The 24525-nt window shown below is 57.2% G+C and overlaps 4 protein-coding genes across 4 annotated transcripts; all 4 read right to left on the bottom strand.

Moving 5' to 3' along the window:
* Positions 1–132: 132 nt before the first annotated feature.
* Positions 133–4478, bottom strand: LOC128850158 (acrosin-like). Its single transcript, XM_054053147.1, has 5 exons — positions 3036–4478; positions 2503–2703; positions 1946–2211; positions 1532–1677; positions 133–1101 (listed from the first exon to the last, which is right to left on the bottom strand). Exons 1-5 carry the CDS (start codon positions 3104–3106, stop codon positions 742–744), a joined length of 1044 nt encoding a protein of 347 aa, XP_053909122.1. The 5' UTR covers positions 3107–4478; the 3' UTR covers positions 133–741.
* A 2379-nt stretch (positions 4479–6857) lies between these two features.
* LOC128853739 (acrosin-like) lies at positions 6858–10740 on the bottom strand. Its single transcript, XM_054080869.1, has 5 exons — positions 9760–10740; positions 9230–9430; positions 8673–8938; positions 8266–8411; positions 6858–7835 (listed from the first exon to the last, which is right to left on the bottom strand). Exons 1-5 carry the CDS (start codon positions 9828–9830, stop codon positions 7476–7478), a joined length of 1044 nt encoding a protein of 347 aa, XP_053936844.1. The 5' UTR covers positions 9831–10740; the 3' UTR covers positions 6858–7475.
* A 2841-nt stretch (positions 10741–13581) lies between these two features.
* LOC128853790 (acrosin-like) lies at positions 13582–17130 on the bottom strand. The gene is made up of 5 exons (XM_054081173.1): positions 16494–17130; positions 15960–16160; positions 15403–15668; positions 14990–15135; positions 13582–14559 (listed from the first exon to the last, which is right to left on the bottom strand). The coding sequence occupies exons 1-5, from the start codon at positions 16562–16564 to the stop codon at positions 14200–14202; spliced, it is 1044 nt and encodes a 347-aa protein (XP_053937148.1). The 5' UTR covers positions 16565–17130; the 3' UTR covers positions 13582–14199.
* Positions 17131–19483: 2353 nt separating this feature from the next.
* LOC104061449 (acrosin) lies at positions 19484–22512 on the bottom strand. Its single transcript, XM_054068902.1, has 6 exons — positions 22442–22512; positions 21641–21643; positions 21282–21482; positions 20723–20988; positions 20316–20461; positions 19484–19837 (listed from the first exon to the last, which is right to left on the bottom strand). The coding sequence occupies exons 1-6, from the start codon at positions 22510–22512 to the stop codon at positions 19484–19486; spliced, it is 1041 nt and encodes a 346-aa protein (XP_053924877.1).
* Between the last annotated feature and the right edge of the window lie 2013 nt (positions 22513–24525).

Here is a 24525-nt window from a genome sequence, read left to right as displayed (position 1 = left end):
AGCTTGCATCATTTCTGCACTTTAGTTCCAGTATGGTCTGTGCAGCCCAGAGAAGAGAAGGCTGCAGAGAGGCCTCACTGCGGCTGTGCAATATAGAATCATGGAATAGTTTGGGTTGGAAAGGACCTTAACGATCGCCCAGTTCCAACCCCCTGCCATGGGCAGGGACAACTCTCACTGGATCAGGTTGCTCAAAGCCTCATCCCACCTGGCCTTGAACACGTCCAGGGATGGGGCACCAACGTCTTCCCTGGGCAACCTGTTCCAGGGCCTCACCACTCTCATGGTGAAGAAACTCCTCCTTATGTCCAGTCTAAATCTGCCTCTCTCCAGTTTATCCGCATTGCCCCTCATCCTATCACTCCAAGCCTTTGTGAACAGTCCCTCCCCAGCTTTCTTGGAGCCCCTTTCAGATACTGGAAGGTCGCTATAAGATCTCAGATCCTTCTCTTCTCCAGGCTTCTTCTCCTGAATTCAGTTCCTGAATCCAATTCCCTCCCATCCTCAGACCCTTCCCTTAATGCCTGCTCTGCAGCATCTGTGCTGACATAGTCATCAAGGAGTGGGAACGCGATTTTCTGTATTTTTATGTATGCATTTTATTTAATAATATTATTATTCTTCTGGATTGACGGAGCAGGTCTGGGACCCTGAGGCTGCCTTTGGAGCAGCAGGCATTGCCTCAGAAGGACACAGTGGTGGTATCACGCACCCTATCCTGCATCCTCTTTCGCCTGCTGCTCAGTCCTTGCCACCCCTCAAGAACTTCAGGACCTTCTGCAGCTGGGCGAAAACGCCCTTCAGCTTATCCAGGTGAAACGGGCAGGTGGAAGACACGGCACGCTGTGTTGGTTCTGGCTGGGTTCCTTCACCAGGGTTTGAGATGGTGAGAAAATGGGTCTTTGCTGATTCTGTTGAAGTGGCCGCTCCTGCCAAGTCCATCCCCATCTGAGCCACAATCCACTCACGGAAGTATTGCGTAGAGGTATAAACCCCTGGCCGACGGGCTCTGGCACAACCTCTCCCCCAGCTGGTCACTCCCACCAGCCAGGAGTGGTTAGCATGGGGATCTTGGCAGACAAGAGGACCCCCGCTGTCCCCCTGCAGAGAACAAGAGAGGATTTAGGGAGTCCTGGGGGCTCCATCAGGTTGGGGCTCGCTCTCCTCTCTGCACAGGGACTCTGGCTGTGGGGCAGAGGGATCATAGAATCACTGTGATGGAAAAGGCCTCTTGGATCATCAAGTCCAAGCATCCCTGTCAACCATATCGCTGAGCAAAAATGTGTGTTTCAGGATTGGCATCTGGACCTACGGGATGTCAGGAGCATAGGATGGGCTTTATGGGCAGAGTCACAGGGCTGTGGCATAGGGCAGGCTGTGGGCATGGATAAGTGGTTGGACTATGGGAGGTGACCCCAGGAGTGATGGGGACCCAGTGGTGGGAGGGGCCAAAGCAGGCACCGGGGTAGGTTGGGGCAGCTGTGCCAGGGCTGCCGGTGCTGCTGGGGCAGGACTGGGATCGTGCTCCTACCTGGCAGGTGTCGATGCCGCCTTGTGGATATCCCGCACACAGGTTGTGGGGGTGGATGGCTCCACGGTACCACCCGCTGCTGTTACAGGCATGTGTGTTGAGAAGGTGGACCTGGGACTCGAGCAGCACAGGAGGCATTCCAGGAGCTGTGGGCAAGACAGGAATGAACACCCGGCAGCTGCTGCCAGTTCTCCTTCTCCTTTCCCTGTCTCTTGGCTCTGGAGATGCAGATGCAGAGCCATCGTGGTGTTTCCCTTCCACCCTGCTTTGGCTGACAGCTCATTCCCATCTCCCCAGAGGCAGATGTCCTCCCAGCCTGATGTTGGCTCTTGCCCTTTTGGTTCAGGACACCTATCTCATCTCCACAGGGTCCCTAGCTTGCTCCTAGGACACAAATACTTTTGGTGGACTCACATCCGGCCATGGTGGCCCCCCAACCGCTGACGTAGCAGGTCTTCAGCTCCTGGACTCGCAGGGAGAAATCTGGCACGCAGGCGAGCTGCACGTAGGGGCTGCACTGGAAAGGCTCGTCCAGTTCTATCAAGGCGATGTCATTTGCCTGAGTGATGTTGCTGTAGCCTTTGTGACCCAGGATCCGCTTCATATAGCGCACTTGGACCTCAGGTCCCTCATGAGCCAAGTGCATGATACCGGCCACCACGCGCCACATCAGGACATTGCTGGAAGGTGGATGGAGAGAAGGGTGAGAGGGAGAGGAGCCACGCGCTGCAGCAGCCCAGCACCTCCCTGCCTCCTGCTTCCCAAGGGAGAGAGGAAAGCAACACTATGGAGAGTACAACTACCCCAGTGTGCCTGAAGAACATGGAAAGTGGAGATGGAGGCTTCTGGCAAGCAGTGGCACAAACCCAGCCTTCTCCAATGCAAGAAACCGGCTGGGAGTCACCTATGGTGCTGCAGGCTGCGTATCTGCCAGTGCTGCGGGGATTTCCCTGTTCCCTGCTCCTCCTTACTGGGTGTTGACGAAGCAGTGGGCTGCTGTCAGCACCCACTGGGGGTGGATGAGGGTCCCTCCGCAGATGTGTACAACGCCTGCCTCCCGGATCTGCTGCACGCTCACGATCCACGGCCAGGCACCTGGATGGCCATCGCTCCCGCCAGCAGCGTGTGCGGAGCTATAGTTCTGGTAATCCGAGGGCCGGAGTCCGCAAGTCCTGTGGAAACCAGAAAATCATTACTGTCCTGCTCAAAGCATTGATGCTGTTTGGGCTGAAAGTCAGACAACTTCCTTCCCCACCCGGCAGCGCTGCATGGGGCGCAGCACCAGGGAACCCCGTGGGATGTGCAGGCATCCACCCCTGTCTCTGCTTTAGCTCCTTAGGGGAGCAGTGCCAGCAGCCTGGGCGCTGGCGAGGAACGGCAGCGAACCAGCATGAGGGTTGGGGAAGGAACCGCATGGGGTTGATGAAGCTGTTGGGGAGCGAGCATCCTCCAGTGAAGCCCAGCAGCGTTGCCCAAGCTCCCTCCCAGCGCCTGTGGCACTCACTCGCAGGTGTCCCAGGAGCCCTGTGCTGGCCAGAACAGGGCCAGGAGGGTGAGGACAAAAAGAACATTCATGGTGCCAGTGGCACGAGGGAGTAGAAGAACCGAGAGCTGGTGACGAGTACGGCATCAACCGACGAACTGCCTGCAGTGCTCACGCTGCTCGCAGAGCCCTTGGCCCCGAGCTGATGTCACAGAGGGGCTGGTTCTGGGTGCTGGGTACAGTGAACTTGGGGCGGGGGGAGTGATGTGGGACGTTCCAAGCAAGAGGGGAGGCAGAAGGTAGGGTTGGACAGCCAAAAAAACCCTGCTGAATGGGTAGCCTTGGGACAGGCAGCAGCGCCTGGCTCCGAGCTCTGCCTGCCAAGAGCCAGCAGAGAAACACCAAGGGTGGCGGCCCAGGCTCTCTGGGAAGGGCATAGAATTGTTAAGGTTGGAAAAGTCCTGAAGATTTTCCAGTGCAACCACCAACACAACACCAACGGTGCCTACTAAGCCACGTCCCAATGTGCCACAGCAACTTGGGTGTTTTACATCTACAGGGATGAGGACTCCACCACTGCCCTGGGCAGCCTCTGCCAGGGCTTCACCACTCTTTCAAGAAAGAAATTTTTCCTAATATCCAATCTAAACCTCCTTTAGCACAACCTGAGTCCGCTCCCTATTGTTCTGTCTTTTGTCCCTGGGGAGAAGAGAACAGAACAACACTTGCCTCACCACAGCCTCCTTTGCGGGAGCTGCAGAGAGCGATGATGTCTTCCCTCAGCCTCCTCTTCTCCAGACCAAACAGCCCCAGGGCCCTCTGCAGCTCCCTGAACCCCTGGGCTCCAGACCCTTCCCCAGCTCCATTCCCTTCTCCACACATGCTCCAGCCCCTCAAGATCTTACTTGGCATGAGAGGCCCCAAACTGAATCCATGATTTGAGGTACAGCCTTCCCAGTGCTGAGTCCAAGAGGACAATCCCTTCCCTGCTCCTACTGCCCACCCCATGGCTGATCCAAGCCAGGATGCTCTTGGCCTTCTTGGCCACCAGGGCCACTGTTGGCTCACGTTTGGCTACTGTTGACCAGTACCCTCAAAGTCCTTTTCCTCCATTTTCCCCCAAGCCTGGAGCGTTCCCTTTGCGAACTACAACTCCCGGCGTGCCCCGCCTGAGGATGGCACAGCCTAGGGAATGTTTCTAGGCTGTGGGAGCCATCCTCTTCATCCTTGGGGATGGCTTCCACCTGCAGGGCTTCATATTTGTTCTTGAGGGGTCTCTGGGGGTTTGTGGTCTGGGTGGGGGGAACAGGTTTCTTGCGCCGGGTAGGAATTTGCTGCCATTCCCCATCTCTCGTTCCCCCAACCTTGCACTTTGCAGGTGGGTGTTGCTCAGCCGCAGTGGCTGCAGCAGCCTGCCGAGTTTGTGAGAGGGCTCTGCTCCAGCGATCCATCTCCCTCTCACATTCCCCGATGGCCCTCAGTCTATTCACCTCCTCCCTCAGCTCTGCCATAACGCGAAGGAGTTCCCCCCCACGAGCACAGCTTCCAGGAGCGGAGGCAGTGCCAGAGGCGTGAGCCGGTCTGGGGGGGCACTGCCTCCAGCCCGGGCTCTGGGGAGCTGCACGGACCCACTGCGGCTCTGCCTGGGGGGCAACACCCATCCTGCTCACTGCAGCACCCGCAGCAGTTTTCATCTTCTGCCGGGCAGCCACCATAGCCCACGGTCCCTCCCGGCCGGCCTCCAGCCCCGCTCCCCGCTCCTCTCGGCCGCGCTCCGGGGCGCTGTGCTCCTACGCGACCGTTGGAATCTCCCGCGGTGGCCGCCGGCGCCGGCACCGCCCCCTCCCGTCAGGCCCCGCGCGGGCCCTTCCGCTGCCGGGAGGGAGGAGCCCCGCCCCGCCCCGCTCGCGCCTGGCTTTTGGCGGGCTTTTCCCGCCTCAGGAGGAGCGCCGCAGCGCCTCAGATGGGCGCCGAACCGCGGCACTCAGCGTCTGTCCGGGCTTCACCGGTCTTTCAGCAAAGAAATTTTTCCTGACATCCAATCTAAACCTCCTTTAGCACAACCTGAGTCCGCTCCCTATTGTTCTGTCTCTTATCCTTGGGGAGAAGAGAACAACACTCGCCTCACCACAGCCTCCTGTGCGGGAGCTGCGGAGAGCGATGAGGTCTCCCCTCAGCCTCCTCCAGACCAATCAGCCCCAGGGCCCTCACCTGCTCCCTGAACCCCTGGGCTCCAGACCCTTCCCCAGCTCCATTCCCTTCTCCACACATGCTCCAGCCCCTCAAGGTCTTTCTTGGCATGAGGGTTCCCAAAATGGAGCCCAGGATTCGAGGTGTGGCCTCCCCAGCGTTAAGTCCAAGAGGACAATCCCTTCCCTGCTCCTGCTGCCCGCCCCATTGCTAATCCAAGCCAGGATGCTTGGTCTTCTTGGGCACCTGGCTCTCTCGTAGAGAGCAATAAAGTTTCCCCTCAGCCTCCTCTTCTCAGAGGGGCTCGTTCTGCGGGTGTAAATGGGTTGTTTGAAGTAAACCTGAGGTCTCTGCCAAGTTCTGGCACTAAACCATGGCCCTGAGCACCTCATTTACCCATCTTTTAAATACCTCCATGGGTGGGGACTCCACCACCTCCCTGGGCAGCCTCTGCCAGGGCCCAATGGCCCTTTCGGTGAAAAATTTCTTCCTCATGGCCAGTCTGAACTTGCCCTGGTGCAGCTCGAGGCCATTCCCCTTGTCCTGTCCCTGTCACTAGAGAGAGGAGCCCAGCACCCTCCTCTCAACAACCTCCTTTCAGGGAGTTGTAGAGAGCAATAAGGTCTCCCCTCAGTCTCTCCTCTCAGAGGGGCTCGTTCTGGGGGTGTAAATGGGTTGTTTGAAGTAAACCTGAGGTCCGTGCCAAGTTCTGGATAAACAGCTAGACATCCAGCCACAGATGTTAATTTAACTTCGTTCCCAGGCTAATATTTAAGGGATTCATGGACGTGGTGTGCTTGTGAATCCCGAGAGTGATGTGTGCAGGGGTTTTACCATCGAACAACAGCCCTCAGCAGATGAAGAGGAAAGCAAGGACTGGGCTGTGCTGTGTGTGAAGTGGTGCTGGTAAAGGCCCTTGGAGGAAGTCCAGAAGAGGCCACAAAGATGATCCAGGGACTGGAGAACCTCCCATACAAGGACAGGCTGAGAGAGTTGGGCTTGTTCAGCCTGAAGGACAAAAGGCTCCGGGAAAAACTTAGAGCAGCCTTCAAGTACTGAAAGGGGCTCCAGGAAAGCTGGGGAGGGGCTCTTGGCCAGGGAGGGCAGGGAGAGGATGAGGCGGAAGAGTTTTAAGCTGAAAGGGGGGAAATTGAGATGAGATCTTGGGAAGAATGTTTAACCTGTGAGAGTGGGGAGGGCCTGGCCCAGGCTGCCCAGAGAAGCAATGGCTGCCCCATCCCTGAAGGTATTCAAGACCAGGTCCAATGGAACTTGGAGCAACGTGATCCAGTGGGAGGTGTCCCTGCCCGTGGGAGGTGTCCCTGCCCATGGCAAGGGTGTTGGAACAGGATGGTCTTTGAGGTCCCTTCCAACACAAATCATTCTATGATTCCATGATTCTCCAGACACCTCCAGCCCCTGTGTCCAGTGTTCCCTTCTTCCACTGCACTCTGTCTTGTCTTGGAGCAGGCACAGGTTCATCCTTTGGAGCCACCTTTTCCCTTTGTGGCCTCCTCTCTGCCTGCAGCCTCATTGTGCAGGACCAGGTATGGAGTCCTTGCCTTGCCCAGGAGACAGAAAGGGACTGAAGAAGAGTTTGGTGTGAAAACCAGGAACTTTATTTCCAGAACCAAGACAAATAGACTCATAGAACAGCAAAGAATTGAAATGAAATAGGAATAGAATGGAATAGAACAGAACCATAACTGAATACAATGCTAGAATAGAATGAAATGGAATCCTAGCACGTTATTCGCCACGCTGGGAGGTTGCTAGACCGTAGATGGAGAGAAGGGTGAGAGGAGCCCCGCGCTGCAGCAGCCCAGCACCTCCCTGCCTCCTGCTTCCCAAGGGAGAGCGGAAAGCTTCTAGGGAGGGTGCGACTGCCTCAGCATGCCCAAGGGACTAGAACAATGGAGATGGAGTCATCTGGGATGCAGTGGCAGAAGCCCAGGCTTTTTCTCAGATCCTTCTCTTCTCCAGGCTTCTTCTCCTGAATTCAGTTCCTGAGTTCCTGAGTCCAATTCCCTCCCATCCTCAGACCCTTCCCTTAATGCCTGCTCTGCAGCATCTGTGGTGACATAGTCATCAAGGAGTGGGAACGCGATTTTCTGTATTTTTATGTATGCATTTTATTTAATATTATTATTATTCTTGATTGACGGAGCAGGTCTGGGACCCTGAGGCTGCCTTTGGAGCAGCAGGCATTGCCTCAGAAGGACACAGTGGTGGTATCACGCACCCTATCCTGCATCCTCTTTCGCCTGCTGCTCAGTCCTTGCCACCCCTCAAGAACTTCAGGACCTTCTGCAGCTGGGCGAAAACGCCCTTCAGCTTATCCAGGTGAAACGGGCAGGTGGAAGACACGGCACGCTGTGTTGGTTCTGGCTGGGGTCCTTCACCAGGGTTTGAGATGGTGAGAAAATGGGTCTTTGCTGATTCTGTTGAAGTGGCCGCTCCTGCCAAGTCCATCCCCATCTGAGCCACAATCCACTCACGGAAGTATTGCGTAGAGGTATAAACCCCTGGCCGACGGGCTCTGGCACAACCTCTCCCCCAGCTGGTCACTCCCACCAGCCAGGAGTGGTTAGCATGGGGATCTTGGCAGACCAGAGGACCCCCGCTGTCCCCCTGCAGAGAACAAGAGAGGATTTAGGGAGTGCTGGGGGCTCCATCAGGTTGGGGCTCGCTCTCCTCTCTGCACAGGGACTCTGGCTGTGGGGCAGAGGGATCATAGAATCACTGTGATGGAAAAGGCCTCTTGGATCATCAAGTCCAAGCATCCCTATCAACCATATCGCTGAGCAAAAATGTGTGTTTCAGGATTGGCATCTGGACCTACGGGATGTCAGGAGCATAGGATGGGCTTTATGGGCAGAGTCACAGGGCTGTGGCATAGGGCAGGCTGTGGGCATGGATAAGTGGTTGGACTATGGGAGGTGACCCCAGGAGTGATGGGGACCCAGTGGTGGGAGGGGCCAAAGCAGGCACCGGGGTAGGTTGGGGCAGCTGTGCCAGGGCTGCCGGTGCTGCTGGGGCAGGACTGGGATCGTGCTCCTACCTGGCAGGTGTCGATGCCGCCTTGTGGATATCCCGCACACAGGTTGTGGGGGTGGATGGCTCCACGGTACCACCCGCTGCTGTTACAGGCATGTGTGTTGAGAAGGTGGACCTGGGACTCGAGCAGCACAGGAGGCATTCCAGGAGCTGTGGGCAAGACAGGAATGAACACCCGGCAGCTGCTGCCAGTTCTCCTTCTCCTTTCCCTGTCTCTTGGCTCTGCATCTGCAGAGCCATCGTGGTGTTTCCCTTCCACCCTGCTTTGGCTGACAGCTCATTCCCATCTCCCCAGAGGCAGATGTCCTCCCAGCCTGATGTTGGCTCTTGCCCTTCGGTTCAGGACACCTATCTCATCTCCACAGGGTCCCTAGCTTGCTCCTAGGACACAAATACTTTTGGTGGACTCACATCCGGCCATGGTGGCCCCCCAACCGCTGACGTAGCAGGTCTTCAGCTCCTGGACTCGCAGGGAGAAATCTGGCACGCAGGCGAGCTGCACGTAGGGGCTGCACTGGAAAGGCTCGTCCAGTTCTATCAAGGCAATGTCATTTGCCTGAGTGATGTTGCTGTAGCCTTTGTGACCCAGGATCCGTTTAATATAGCGCACTTGGACCTCAGGTCCCTCATGAGCCAAGTGCATGATACCGGCAACCACGCGCCACATCAGGACATTGCTGGAAGGTGGATGGAGAGAAGGGTGAGAGGGAGAGGAGCCACGCGCTGCAGCAGCCCAGCAGCTCCCTGCCTCCTGCTTCCCAAGGGAGAGAGGAAAGCAACACTATGGAGAATACAACTACCCCAGTGTGCCTGAGGAACATGGAAAGTGGAGATGGAGGCTTCTGGCAAGCAGTGGCACAAACCCAGCCTTCTCCAATGCAAGAAACCGGCTGGGAGTCACCTATGGTGCTGCAGGCTGCGTATCTGCCAGTGCTGCGGGGATTTCCCTGTTCCCTGCTCCTCCTTACTGGGTGTTGACGAAGCAGTGGGCTGCTGTCAGCACCCACTGGGGGTGGATGAGGGTCCCTCCGCAGATGTGTACAACGCCTGCCTCCCGGATCTGCTGCACGCTCACGATCCACGGCCAGGCACCTGGATGGCCATCGCTCCCACCAGCAGCGTGTGCGGAGCTATAGTTCTGGTAATCCGAGGGCCGGAGTCCGCAAGTCCTGTGGAAACCAGAAAATCATTACTGTCCTGCTCAAAGCATTGATGCTGTTTGGGCTGAAAGTCAGACAACTTCCTTCCCCACCCGGCAGCGCTGCATGGGGCGCAGCACCAGGGAACCCCGTGGGATGTGCAGGCATCCACCCCTGTTTCTGCTTTAGCTCCTTAGGGGAGCAGTGCCAGCAGCCCGGGCGCTGGCGAGGAACGGCAGCGACCGCATGGGGTTGGGGAAGGAACCGCATGGGGTTGATGAAGCTGTTGGGGAGCGAGCATCCTCCAGTGAAGCCCAGCAGCGTTGCCCAAGCTCCCTCCCAGCGCCTGTGGCACTCACTCGCAGGTGTCCCAGGAGCCCTGTGCTGGCCAGAACAGGGCCAGGAGGGTGAGGACAAAAAGAACATTCATGGTGCCAGTGGCACGAGGGAGTAGAAGAACCAAGAGCTGGTGACGAGTATGGCATCAACCGACGAACTGCCTGCAGTGCTCACGCTGCTCGCAGAGCCCTTGGCCCCGAGCTGATGTCACAGAGGGGCTGGTTCTGGGTGCTGGGTACAGTGAACTTGGGCAGGGGGAGTGACGTGGGTCATTCCAATCAGGAGGGGAGGCAGGAGGTAGGGTTGGACATCTGAAAAAACCCTGCTGAATGCTCTGCTGCTGTGGTGAGCGTGTGTAGCCCTGGGACAGGCAGCAGCGCCTGGCTCCGAGCTCTGCCTGCCAAGAGCCAGCAGAGAAACACCAAGGGTGGCGGCCCAGGCTCTCTGGGAAGGGCATAGAATCGTTAAGGTTGGAAAAGTCCTGAAGATTTTCCAGTGCAACCACCAACACAACACCAACGGTGCCTACTAAGCCACGTCCCAATGTGCCACAGCAACTTGGGTGTTTTACATCTACAGGGATGAGGACTCCACCACTGCCCTGGGCAGCCTCTGCCAGGGCTTCACCACTCTTTCAAGAAATAAATTTTTCCTAATATCCAATCTAAACCTCCTTTAGCACAACCTGAGTCCGCTCCCTATTGTTCTGTCTTTTGTCCCTGGGGAGAAGAGAACAGAACAACACTCGCCTCACCACAGCCTCCTTTGCGGGAGCTGCAGAGAGCGATGATGTCTTCCCTCAGCCTCCTCTTCTCCAGACCAAACAGCCCCAGGGCCCTCTGCAGCTCCCTGAACCCCTGGGCTCCAGACCCTTCCCCAGCTCCATTCCCTTCTCCACACATGCTCCAGCCCCTCAAGATCTTACTTGGCATGAGAGGCCCCAAACTGAATCCATGATTTGAGGTACAGCCTTCCCAGTGCTGAGTCCAAGAGGACAATCCCTTCCCTGCTCCTACTGCCCACCCCATGGCTGATCCAAGCCAGGATGCTTGGCCTTCTTGGCCACCAGGGCCACTGTTGGCTCACGTTTGGCTACTGTTGACCAGTACCCTCAAAGTCCTTTTCCTCCATTTTCCCCCAAGCCTGGAGCGTTCCCTTTGCGAACTACAACTCCCGGCGTGCCCCGCCTGAGGATGGCACAGCCTAGGGAATGTTTCTAGGCTGTGGGAGCCATCCTCTTCATCCTTGGGGATGGGTTCCACCTGCAGGGCTTCATATTTGTTCTTGAGGGGTCTCTGGGGGTTTGTGGTCTGGGTGGGGGGAACAGGTTTCTTGCGCCGGGTAGGAATTTGCTGCCATTCCCCATCTCTCGTTCCCCCAACCTTGCACTTTGCAGGTGGGTGTTGCTCAGCCGCAGTGGCTGCAGCAGCCTGCCGAGTTTGTGAGAGGGCACTGCTCCAGCGATCCACCTCCCTCTCACATTCCCCGATGGCCCTCAGTCTATTCACCTCCTCCCTCAGCTCTGCCATAACGCGAAGGAGTTCCCCCCCACGAGCACAGCTTCCAGGAGCGGAGGCAGTGCCAGAGGCGTGAGCCGGTCTGGGGGGGCACTGCCTCCAGCCCGGGCTCTGGGGAGCTGCACGGACCCACTGCGGCTCTGCCTGGGGGGCAACACCCATCCTGCTCACTGCAGCACCCGCAGCAGTTCTCATCTTCTGCCGGGCAGCCACCATAGCCCACGGTCCCTCCCGGCCGGCCTCCAGCCCCGCTCCCCGCTCCTCTCGGCCGCGCTCCGGGGCGCTGTGCTCCTACGGGACCGTTGGAATCTCCCGCGGTGGCCGCCGGCGCCGGCACCGCCCCCTCCCGTCAGGCCCCGCGCGGGCCCTTCCGCTGCCGGGAGGGAGGAGCCCCGCCCCGCCCCGCTCGCGCCTGGCTTTTGGCGGGCTTTTCCCGCCTCAGGGGGAGCGCCGCAGCGCCTCAGATGGGCGCCGAACCGCGGCACTCAGCGTCTGCCAGGGCTTCACCGGTCTTTCAGCAAAGAAATTTTTCCTGACATCCGATGGAAACCTCCTCTAGCACAACCTGAGTCCGCTCCCTGTTGTTCTGTCTCTTATCCTTGGGGAGAAGAGAACAACACTCGCCTCACCACAGCCTCCTGTGCGGGAGCTGCGGAGAGCGATGAGGTCTCCCCTCAGCCTCCTCCAGACCAATCAGCCCCAGGGCCCTCAGCTGCTCCCTGAACCCCTGGGCTCCAGACCCTTCCCCAGCTCCATTCCCTTCTCCACACATGCTCCAGCCCCTCAAGGTCTTTCTTGGCATGAGGGTTCCCAAAATGGAGCCCAGGATTCGAGGTGTGGCCTCCCCAGCGTTAAGTCCAAGAGGACAATCCCTTCCCTGCTCCTGCTGCCCGCCCCGTTGCTAATCCAAGCCAGGATGCTTGGTCTTCTTGGGCACCTGGCTCTCTCGTAGAGAGCAATAAAGTTTCCCCTCAGCCTCCTCTTCTCAGAGGGGCTCGTTCTGCGGGTGTAAATGGGTTGTTTGAAGTAAACCTGAGGTCTCTGCCAAGTTCTGGCACTAAACCATGGCCCTGAGCACCTCATTTACCCATCTTTTAAATACCTCCATGGGTGGGGACTCCACCACCTCCCTGGGCAGCCTCTGCCAGGGCCCAATGGCCCTTTCGGTGAAAAATTTCTTCCTCATGGCCAGTCTGAACTTGCCCTGGTGCAGCTCGAGGCCATTCCCCTTGTCCTGTCCCTGTCACTAGAGAGAAGAGCCCAGCACCCTCCTCTCAACAACCTCCTTTCAGGGAGTTGTAGAGAGCAATAAGGTCTCCCCTCAGTCTCTCCTCTCAGAGGGGCTCGTTCTGGGGGTGTAAATGGGTTGTTTGAAGTAAACCTGAGGTCCGTGCCAAGTTCTGGATAAACAGCTAGACATCCAGCCACAGATGTTAATTTAACTTCGTTCCCAGGCTAATATTTAAGGGATTCATGGACGTGGTGTGCTTGTGAATCCCGAGAGTGATGTGTGCAGGGGTTTTACCATCGAACAACAGCCCTCAGCAGATGAAGAGGAAAGCAAGGACTGGGCTGTGCTGTGTGTGAAGTGGTGCTGGTAAAGGCCCTTGGAGGAAGTCCAGAAGAGGCCACAAAGATGATCCAGGGGCTGGAGAACCTCCCATACAAGGACGGGCTGAGAGAGTTGGGCTTGTTCAGCCTGAAGGACAAAAGGCTCCGGGAAAAACTTAGAGCAGCCTTCAAGTACTGAAAGGGGCTCCAGGAAAGCTGGGGAGGGGCTCTTGGCCAGGGAGGGCAGGGAGAGGATGAGGCGGAAGAGTTTTAAGCTGAAAGGGGGGAAATTGAGATGAGATCTTGGGAAGAATGTTTAACCTGTGAGAGTGGGGAGGGCCTGGCCCAGGCTGCCCAGAGAAGCAATGGCTGCCCCATCCCTGAAGGTATTCAAGACCAGGTCCAATGGAACTTGGAGCAACGTGATCCAGTGGGAGGTGTCCCTGCCCATGGCAAGGGTGTTGGAACAGGATGGTCTTTGAGGTCCCTTCCAACACAAATCATTCTATGATTCCATGATTCTCCAGACACCTCCAGCCCCTGTGTCCAGTGTTCCCTTCTTCCACTGCACTCTGTCTTGTCTTGGAGCAGGCACAGGTTCATCCTTTGGAGCCACCTTTTCCCTTTGTGGCCTCCTCTCTGCCTGCAGCCTCATTGTGCAGGACCAGGTATGGAGTCCTTGCCTTGCCCAGGAGACAGAAAGGGACTGAAGAAGAGTTTGGTGTGAAAACCAGGAACTTTATTTCCAGAACCAAGACAAATAGACTCATAGAACAGCAAAGAATTGAAATGAAATAGGAATAGAATGGAATAGAACAGAACCATAACTGAATACAATGCTAGAATAGAATGAAATGGAATCCTAGCACGTTATTCGCCACGCTGGGAGGTTGCTAGACCGTAGATGGAGAGAAGGGTGAGAGGAGCCCCGCGCTGCAGCAGCCCAGCACCTCCCTGCCTCCTGCTTCCCAAGGGAGAGCGGAAAGCTTCTAGGGAGGGTGCGACTGCCTCAGCATGCCCAAGGGACTAGAACAATGGAGATGGAGTCATCTGGGATGCAGTGGCAGAAGCCCAGGCTTTTTCTCAGATCCTTCTCTTCTCCAGGCTTCTTCTCCTGAATTCAGTTCCTGAGTTCCTGAGTCCAATTCCCTCCCATCCTCAGACCCTTCCCTTAATGCCTGCTCTGCAGCATCTGTGGTGACATAGTCATCAAGGAGTGGGAACGCGATTTTCTGTATTTTTATGTATGCATTTTATTTAATATTATTATTCTTCTTGATTGACGGAGCAGGTCTGGGACCCTGAGGCTGCCTTTGGAGCAGCAGGCATTGCCTCAGAAGGACACAGTGGTGGTATCACGCACCCTATCCTGCATCCTCTTTCGCCTGCTGCTCAGTCCTTGCCACCCCTCAAGAACTTCAGGACCTTCTGCAGCTGGGCGAAAACGCCCTTCAGCTTATCCAGGTGAAACGGGCAGGTGGAAGACACGGCACGCTGTGTTGGTTCTGGCTGGGGTCCTTCACCAGGGTTTGAGATGGTGAGAAAATGGGTCTTTGCTGATTCTGTTGAAGTGGCCGCTCCTGCCAAGTCCATCCCCATCTGAGCCACAATCCACTCACGGAAGTATTGCGTAGAGGTATAAACCCCTGGCCGACGGGCTCTGGCACAACCTCTCCCCCAGCTGGTCACTCCCACCAGCCAGGAGTGGTTAGCATGGGGATCTTGGCAGACAAGAGGACCCCCGCTGTCCCCCTGCAGAGAACAAGAGAGGATTTAGGGAGTGCTGGGGGCTCCATCAGGTTGGGGCTCGCTCTCCTCTCTGCACAGGGACTCTGGCTGTGGGGCAGAGGGATCATAGAATCACTGTGATGGAAAAGGCCTCTTGGATCATCAAGTCCAAGCATCCCTATCAACCATATCGCTGAGCAAAAATGTGTGTTTCAGGATTGGCATCTGGACCTACGGGATGTCAGGAGCATAGGATGGGCTTTATGGGCAGAGTCACAGGGCTGTGGCATAGGGCAGGCTGTGGGCATGGATAAGTGGTTGGACTATGGGAGGTGACCCCAGGAGTGATGGGGACCCAGTGGTGGGAGGGGGCAAAGCAGGCACCGGGGTAGGTTGGGGCAGCTGTGCCAGGGCTGCCGGTGCTGCTGGGGCAGGACTGGGATCGTGCTCCTACCTGGCAGGTGTCGATGCCGCCTTGTGGATATCCCGCACACAGGTTGTGGGGGTGGATGGCTCCACGGTACCACCCGCTGCTGTTACAGGCATGTGTGTTGAGAAGGTGGACCTGGGACTCGAGCAGCACAGGAGGCATTCCAGGAGCTGTGGGCAAGACAGGAATGAACACCCGGCAGCTGCTGCCAGTTCTCCTTCTCCTTTCCCTGTCTCTTGGCTCTGGAGATGCAGATGCAGAGCCATCGTGGTGTTTCCCTTCCACCCTGCTTTGGCTGACAGCTCATTCCCATCTCCCCAGAGGCAGATGTCCTCCCAGCCTGATGTTGGCTCTTGCCCTTCGGTTCAGGACACCTATCTCATCTCCACAGGGTCCCTAGCTTGCTCCTAGGACACAAATACTTTTGGTGGACTCACATCCGGCCATGGTGGCCCCCCAACCGCTGACGTAGCAGGTCTTCAGCTCCTGGACTCGCAGGGAGAAATCTGGCACGCAGGCGAGCTGCACGTAGGGGCTGCACTGGAAAGGCTCGTCCAGTTCTATCAAGGCGATGTCATTTGCCTGAGTGATGTTGCTGTAGCCTTTGTGACCCAGGATCCGCTTCATATAGCGCACTTGGACCTCAGGTCCCTCATGAGCCAAGTGCATGATACCGGCCACCACGCGCCACATCAGGACATTGCTGGAAGGTGGATGGAGAGAAGGGTGAGAGGGAGAGGAGCCACGCGCTGCAGCAGCCCAGCACCTCCCTGCCTCCTGCTTCCCAAGGGAGAGAGGAAAGCAACACTATGGAGAATACAACTACCCCAGTGTGCCTGAGGAACATGGAAAGTGGAGATGGAGGCTTCTGGCAAGCAGTGGCACAAACCCAGCCTTCTCCAATGCAAGAAACCGGCTGGGAGTCACCTGTGGTGCTGCAGGCTGCGTATCTGCCAGTGCTGCGGGGATTTCCCTGTTCCCTGCTCCTCCTTACTGGGTGTTGACGAAGCAGTGGGCTGCTGTCAGCACCCACTGGGGGTGGATGAGGGTCCCTCCGCAGATGTGTACAACGCCTGCCTCCCGGATCTGCTGCACGCTCACGATCCACGGCCAGGCACCTGGATGGCCATCGCTCCCGCCAGCAGCGTGTGCGGAGCTATAGTTCTGGTAATCCGAGGGCCGGAGTCCGCAAGTCCTGTGGAAACCAGAAAATCATTACTGTCCTGCTCAAAGCATTGATGCTGTTTGGGCTGAAAGTCAGACAACTTCCTTCCCCACCCGGCAGCGCTGCATGGGGCGCAGCACCAGGGAACCCCGTGGGATGTGCAGGCATCCACCCCTGTTTCTGCTTTAGCTCCTTAGGGGAGCAGTGCCAGCAGCCCGGGCGCTGGCGAGGAACGGCAGCGACCGCATGGGGTTGGGGAAGGAACCGCATGGGGTTGATGAAGCTGTTGGGGAGCGAGCATCCTCCAGTGAAGCCCAGCAGCGTTGGTTGCCCAAGCTCCCTCCCAGCGCCTGTGGCACTCACTCGCAGGTGTCCCAGGAGCCCTGTGCTGGCCAGAACAGGGCCAGGAGGGTGAGGACAAAAAGAACATTCATGGTGCCAGTGGCACGAGGGAGTAGAAGAACCGAGAGCTGGTGACGAGTATGGCATCAACCGACGAACTGCCTGCAGTGCTCACGCTGCTCGCAGAGCCCTTGGCCCCGAGCTGATGTCACAGAGGGGCTGGTTCTGGGTGCTGGGTACGGTGAACTTGGGGCGGGGGGAGTGACGTGGGTCGTTCCAAGCAAGAGGGGAGGCAGAGGTAGGGTTGGACATCTGAAAAAAACCCTGCTGAATGCTCTGCTGCTGGGGTGAGCGTGGGTAGCCCTGGGACAGGCAGCAGCGCCTGGCTCCGAGCTCTGCCTGCCAAGAGCCAGCAGAGAAACACCAAGGGTGGCGGCCCAGGCTCTCTGGGAAGGGCATAGAATTGTTAAGGTTGGAAAAGTCCTGAAGATTTTCCAGTCCAACCACCAACACAACACCAACGGTGCCTACTAAGCCACGTCCCAATGTGCCACAGCAACTTGGGTGTTTAACATCTACAGGGATGAGGACTCCACCACTGCCCTGGGCAGCCTCTGCCAGGGCTTCACCACTCTTTCAAGAAAGAAATTTTTCCTAATATCCAATCTAAACCTCCTTTAGCACAACCTGAGTCCATTCCCTATTGTTCTGTCTTTTGTCCCTGGGGAGAAGAGAAGAGAAGAGAAGAGAAGAGAACAGAACAGAACAGAACAGAACAGAACAGAACAGAACAACACTCGCCTCACCACAGCCTCCTTTGCGGGAGCTGCAGAGAACGATGATGTCTCCCCTCAGCCTTCTCTTCTCCAGACTATACAGCCCCAGGGCCCTCTGCAGCTCCCTGAACCCCTGGGCTCCAGACCCTTCCCCAGCTCCATTCCCTTCTCCACACATGCTCCAGCCCCTCAAGATCTTACTTGGCATGAGAGGCCCAAAACTGAATCCAGGATTTGAGGAGCAGCCTTCCCAGTGCTGAGTCCAAGAGGACAATCCCTTCCCTGCTCCTGCTGCCCACCCCATGGCTGATCCAAGCCAGGATGCTGTTGGCCTTCTTGGCCACCAGAGCCACTGCTGGCTCCTGTTAGACTACTGTGGACCAGCACCCCCAGGTCCTTTTCCTCCACTTTTCCCCAAGCCTGGAGCGTTCCTTGGGGTTGTTGTGACCAACAACCTGTGCCACTTACTTGCAGGTCTCCCAGGATCCCTGCACAGGCTGGCACAGGGCCAGCAGGATGAAGAAGAGCATCTTCATGATGCCAGTAGGACTAACGAGGCGAAGAACCAACCGAGAGCTAGTGACGAGCACGGCACCAAACGACGGACTGCCCGCAGTGCTCACGCTGCTCGCAGAGCCCTTGGCCCCAAGCTGATGTCACAGAGGGGCTGGTTCCAGGTGATGGATACAGTGAACTTGGGGCGGGGGGATGTGGGATCGTTCCAAGCAGGAGGGGGGGCTGTAGGTAGGATTGGACACCTGAAAATCCCCTGCTGAATGCTCTGCTGCTGGGGTGAGCGTGGACAGCCTTGGGGCAGACAGCAGCGCCTGGCTCCGAGCTCTCCTGCCAAGATCCAGCAGGGAAACATCAAGGATGGCAGCACAGGCTCATTGGGAAGGGCACTGCCACCCTGGTCCCTGCAGCCATTTGCCAACAGCTTCTTCCCAAAAAGTTCTACCAGAGAACAGAACTCAAGGCAGCAAAGACATGTCTTGTTTTGGATACCTCCCACGGGACCATCATGGAGAAGAGAAGGCTCTGTGGAGATCTTATAGCGATCTTCCAGTCGCAGGATCTGTGGAAACCAGAAACTCACTACTGTCCTGCTCGAGACCTGGGGCTGAAGGTCAGGGAACTTCTCTCCTCAGCTGGCATTGCTGCATGGGGCGCAGAGCCGGGTAACCCTGCGGGGTGTGCAGGCATCCACCCCTGTCTCTGCTTTAGCCCCTTAGAGGAGCTGTGCCAGCAGCCTGGGCGCTGGCGAGGAACAGCGGTGACCTCGTGGGGGTTGGGAAGGGACCACATGAGGTTGATGGAGCTATTGGGGAGCGAGCATCCTCCAGTGAAGCCCAGCAGCGTTACCCAAGCTCCCTCCCAGCGCCTGTGCCACTCACTCGCAAGCGTCCCAGGGGCCCTCAATGTCCCTTCCAACCCAAAGTATTCTACGATTCTATGATTCTATGACTTGAATTTGGGGTGCAGTGCAAGGTTACAATGTGCTTCTTAAGCTTTCCTGTTGGATGCCCATTAAGATCTATTCCTGTAGGTGTTTTTAATCCATTTTGATCGCCCCTGGACAGCCTCGTGCACTGCAAATGGTTTTAATGAAGGTGCCGTACTGGGTGGATCTGTCTCGAGCCATGTCAAATGCACCGTATATTGACCGGTTTGAGGAAACGATGTGATGTGTTGAGCATTCAATGGAGATGTTTAACTGGGGCCGGGGTTTGGGGGGTGGAGTGCTGTTCCAGATACAGCTCAAAAGCGTCTGTAGGGTGTTGGAACTGAATCCTTTTTGAGGTCGCTTCCAATCCAAACCACTCTGTGATTCTCTGAAGACCTCCAGATCCTGGGACCGCTATTCCCTTCCACTGCACTCTCTCCCTCCTCTCCCACCAGGCCCGGGTTCACCCTTTGGAGTGAATCTTTGCCTTTGCGTCCTCCTTTCCTTGTGCAAGGACCAGGCCTGGAGTGCTTGCCTCGCCCAGGAGACAGAATGAGGCTGAAGCAGAGTTTGTTGTGAAAACTATTTATTTCCAGACAGAGAATAGACTAGGAACAGAATGCTAAGCAAACAGAACCATCTGCCGTAGGCATGGATGGGCAACTTGAGGCGTGGGGGCAGGATCAAGCAGGTCTGTGCCCCTGAGGCTGCCTTTGGAGCAGCAGGCATTGCCCCAGAGGGACATGGTGGTGACCCCATGCAGCCTGCCCTGCATCCTCTTCCCCCTGTTCTCAGGTGCTTCTGCTTTTCAGGACCTGCAGGAGCTCCTGCAACGTAGTGAAGAACTCCACCAGCTTGTTGAGTGAATGGAGCCGGGAGCTGAAATGGCTTGGCTCCGTTGTTTGGGGTGTCTCAACAGAGTTTGAGGTGGTGAGAATGTGGCTCCAGGTGCGTTGTGTGGCAGTGGCTGCTCTAAGTGAGCGCCGCATCATCTGGGTGAGAATCCAGTCGCGGAAGTGCCGTGTGGAAGTGTAGACCCCCGGCCGACGGGCTCTGGCACAGCCTTTCCCCCAGCTGGTCACTCCCATCAGCCAGAAGTGGTCAGCATGGGGATCCTGGCAGACCAGAGGACCCCCACTGTCCCCCTGCAGAGAAGGAGAGAGGACTCAGGGGGTGCTGGGGGCTCTGTCAGCGCCAGGGCTGGCTCCTGCTCTCTCCCAGCAGCTGCCAGAGCTGTGTTCCCTGCACAGAAAGGCTCTACTCCGGCGCTGGAGCTGACGGAACGTGGTTGGGGAGGTGGCTGTGTGACTATAAGGCAGGGCTCTCTCTCCTCTCTGCACAGGGACTCTGGCTGTGGGGCAGAGGGGTATTCCAGGGTTGGTGCCTGGACCTACGGGCTGTTGAGAATGTGGGATGGGCTTCATGGGCAGAGTCACAGGGGTGCGGGACAGGCTGGACGCTGAGCATGGACAAGCAGTTGGAGAACAGGAGGTGAGCTCAGGAGTGTTGGGGAGCCAGCGGTGGGAGGGGGACTCGCTGGGTGAAGCAGGCACCGGGGTAGGTTGGGGCAGCTGTGCCAGGGCTGCCGGTGCTGCTGCAGTGGGACTGGGGTCATGCTCCTACCTGGCAGGTGTCGATGCCGCCCTGCGGATATCCCGCACACAGGTTGTGGTGGTGGATGTCCCCACGGTACCACCCGCTGCTGTTACACACTTGAAGGTCGATGAGGGGGACCTTGGCCTCCTGCAGCGCCGGGGGTAGTCCTCCAGCTGTGGGCAAGACAGGAATGAGCACCCGGCAGCTGCTGCCATTTCCCATCCTCCCTTCCCTAGGGCTTGGCTTTGTGTCCACAGAGGCATCGTGGTGTTTCCCTTCCACCCTGCTTTGGCTGACAGCTCATTCCCATCTCCCCAGACACCAATGACTCTGCAGACTGACGTTGGCTCCTGCCTCTGCTGTCAGGACGCCCAGCCCATCTGCCCAGGGTTCCCAGCTTGCACCCGCCATAGAAATACTTTTGGGGAACTCACATCTGGCCATGGTGACCCCCCAGCCGCTAACATAGCAGTTTCTCAGCTCCCAGAGTCGCAGTGAGAAGTCGGGCACGCAGGCGAGCTGCACGTAGGGGCCGCACCGGAAAGGCTCGTAGAGTTCCATCAAGGAGATGTCATTCGCCTGAGTGGTGTTATCGTAGTCTTCATGAATGACGATCTGTCTGACATAGCGCAGTTGTGTCTCTGGGCCCATATCAGTTAAGGAGGTGGTACCGGCCACCACGCGCCACGCTGGGACGTTCCTGGAAGGCAGATGGAGAGAGGGGTGAGAGAGAGCAGAGGCACACGCTGGAGCAGCCCAGCAGCTCCTTGCCTCCTGCTTCCCAAGGGAAAGAGGAAAGCTTGTGGGGCATCTATGCCCCAACATGCCTGAGCCACGAGGACTGTAGAGATGGAGGCATCTGGGATGCAGTGGCACAACCCCAGCCTTTTTCTGGGTGCACTGCAAGGAACCGGGCTGGGAGTCGCCCGTGATGCTGCACGCTGGGCCTGTGCCGGGGTTTTGGGGATCCCTCTGTTCCCTGCTCCTCCTTACTGGGTGTCGACGAAGCAGTGGGCTGCTGTCAGCACCCACTTCGGGTGGATGAGGGACCCTCCACACACATGTGAGATGTGCGTCGCCCGAACCGTCTGCACGCTGACAATCCATGGCCAGGCTCCTGGCTGGGCATCTCTGCCCCCAACAACACGCACTGAGCCATAGCCAGAATAATCCAAGGGCCGAAGTCCGCAGGACCTGTGGAAACCAGAAACTCATTACTGTCCTGCTTGAAGCATTGATGCTGTTTGGGCAGAAGGTCGGCACCTTCTCTCCTCACTCGGCATTGTTGCATGGAGCGCAGAGCCAGGGAACCCTGTGGGGTGTGCAGGCATCCACCCCTGTCTCTGCTTTACCCCCTTAGGGGAGCAGTGCCAGTGACTGCATGGGGTTGGGGAAGGAACCGCATGGGGTCGATGAAGCTGTTGGGGAGCGAGCATCCTCCAGTGAAGCCCAGCAGCGTTGCCCGAGCTCCCTCCCAGCGCCTGTGGCACTCACTCACAGCTCTCCCAGGATCCCTGCACAGGGTGGCACAGGGCCAGCAGGATGGATTTGGAAGCCCTCCACAGATGAGCACTCCACCACTGCCCTGCGCAGCCTCTGCCAGTGCTTCATCACTCTTTCAGGAAAGAAAATGTTCCTAATCTCCCATCTAAACCTCCCCTGGCACAAATTGAGACCATTCCCTTCTGTTCTGTGGCTTATCCCTTGGAGGAAGAAAACAACACCCGCCTCAACAAACCCTACATTCTGGGAGCTGCAGAGAAGTATGTGGTCTCCCCTCAGCCTCCTCTTCTCCAGGCTAAACAGCCCCAGGACCCCGAGCAGCTTCCCATAAGAGTTGTTCCCCAGACCCTTCCCCAGCTCCGTTCCCTTCCTCTGAATGCACTCCAGTTCCTCAATGTCTTTCTCGGAGTGAGGGGCCCAAACCTGAACTCAGGATTTGAAGTGCAGCCTCCCCAGCACCTGATCCAAGGAGACAACCCTTTCCTGCTCCTGCTGCCCACCCCGTGTCTGATCTAAGCCAGGATGCTGTTGTTCTTCTTGGCCACTGCCTGGTCATGTTCTGCTGCTGTTGACCAGCACCCCCAGGTCCTTTTCCTCCACTTTTCTCCAAGCCTGGAGCGTTCCCTGGGGTTGTTGTGACCAGCACTTACTTGCAGGTCTCCCAGGATCCCTGCACAGGCTGGCACAGGGCCAGCAGGACAAAGAAGAAGAGCATCTTCATGATGCCAGTAGGACTAACGAGATGAAGAACTAACCAAGAGCTAGTGACGAGGACGGCACCAGCCAACGGACTGCCCGCAGTGCTCACGCTGCTTGCAGAGCTTTTGTCCCCAAGCTGATGTCTCAAAGGCGCTGGTTCTGGGTGCTGGTTCTGGTGAACTTGGGGATGGGGGGGTGGGGGGGTGGGGGATGTGTGTCGTTCCATGGAGGAGGGGAGGCAGAAGGTACGGTTTGACACTCGGAAAAAAACCCTGCTGAATGCTCTGCTGCTGGGGTGAGCGTGGACAGCCTTGGGACAGGCAGCAGCGCCTGACTCTGAGCTCTGCCTGCCAAGAGCCAGCGCAGAAACACCAAGGGTGGCAGCCCAGGCTCTCTGGGAAGGGCACAGAATCGTTAAGATTGGAAAAGTCCTGAAGTATTTCCAGTCCAACCACCAACACAACACCAACAGTGCCTACTAAGCCACGTCCCAATGTGCCACAGCAACTTGGGTGTTTAACATCTACAGGGATGAGGACTCCACCACTGCCCTGGGCAGCCTCTGCCAGGGCTTCACCACTCTTTCAGGAAATAAATTTTTCCTAACATCCAATCTAAACCTCCTTTAGCACAACCTGAGTCCATTCCCTATTGTTCTGTCTTTTGTCCCTGGGGAGAAGAGAACAGAACAACACTCGCCTCACCGCAGCCTCCTTTGCGGGAGCTGCAGAGAGCGATGATGTCTCCCCTCAGCCTCCTCTTCTCCAGACCAAACAGCCCCAGGGCCCTCTGCAGCTCCCTGAACCCCTGGGCTCCAGACCCTTCCCCAGCTCCATTCCCTTCTCCACACATGCTCCAGCCCCTCAAGATCTTACTTGGCATGAGAGGCCCAAAACTGAATCCAGGATTTGAGGTACAGCCTTCCCAGTGCTGAGTCCAAGAGGACAATCCCTTCCCTGCTCCTACTGCCCACCCCACGGCTGATCCAAGCCAGGATGCTCTTGGCCTTCTTGGCCACCAGGGCCACTGCTGTTGCACGTTCGGCTACTGTTGACCAGCACCCCCTGGTCCTTTTCCTCCACTTTTCTCCAAGCCTGGAGTACTCCCTGGGGTTGTTGTGACCAACAACCTGTGCCACTTACTCGCAAGTCTCCCAGGATCCCTGCACAGGCTGGCACAGGGCCAGCAGGACGAAGAAGAGCATCTTCATGATGCCAGTAGGACTAACGAGGCGAAGAACCAAGTGAGAGCTAGTGACGAGCACGGCACCAAACGACGGACTGCCCGCAGTGCTCACGCTGCTCGCAGAGCCCTTGGCCCCAAGCTGATGTCACAGAGGGGCTGGTTCCAGGTGATGGATACAGTGAACTTGGGGCGGGGGGATGTGGGATCGTTCCAAGCAGGAGGGGGGGCTGTAGGTAGGATTGGACACCTGAAAATCCCCTGCTGAATGCTCTGCTGCTGGGGTGAGCGTGGACAGCCTTGGGGCAGACAGCAGCGCCTGGCTCCGAGCTCTCCTGCCAAGATCCAGCAGGGAAACACCAAGGATGCAGCACAGGCTCATTGGGAAGGGCACTGCCACCCTGGTCCCTGCAGCCATTTGCCAACAGCTTCTTCCCAAAAAGTTCTACCAGAGAACAGAACTCAAGGCAGCAAAGACATGTCTTGTTTTGGATACCTCCCACAGGACCATCATGGAGAAGAGAAGGCTCTGAGGAGATCTTATAGCGACCTTCCAGTACGCTAAAGGGGACTACAAGAAAGTTGTAGAGTGACTGTTCATGCAGACTTGTGGTGATAGGACAAGGGGCAATGAGCATAAACTGGAGAGGGACAGATTTAGGCTTGATATAAGGAAGAGTTTCTTCACCATGAGAGGCACTAGAACAAGTTGCCCAAGGAAGTGGTGGCTGCCCCATCCCTGGAAGTGTTCAAGACCAGGTTGGATGAGCCCTTGGGCAGCTTGATGTAGTGGGAGATGTCCCTGCCCATGGCAGGGGGTTTGGAACTGTATCATTTTGGAAGGTCCCTTCCA

Source organism: Cuculus canorus, chromosome 1, assembly GCF_017976375.1.
Source record: "Cuculus canorus isolate bCucCan1 chromosome 1, bCucCan1.pri, whole genome shotgun sequence".
Taxonomy (NCBI): Eukaryota; Metazoa; Chordata; class Aves; order Cuculiformes; family Cuculidae; genus Cuculus; species Cuculus canorus.
This window is presented reverse-complemented; position numbering and strand designations above follow the sequence as displayed.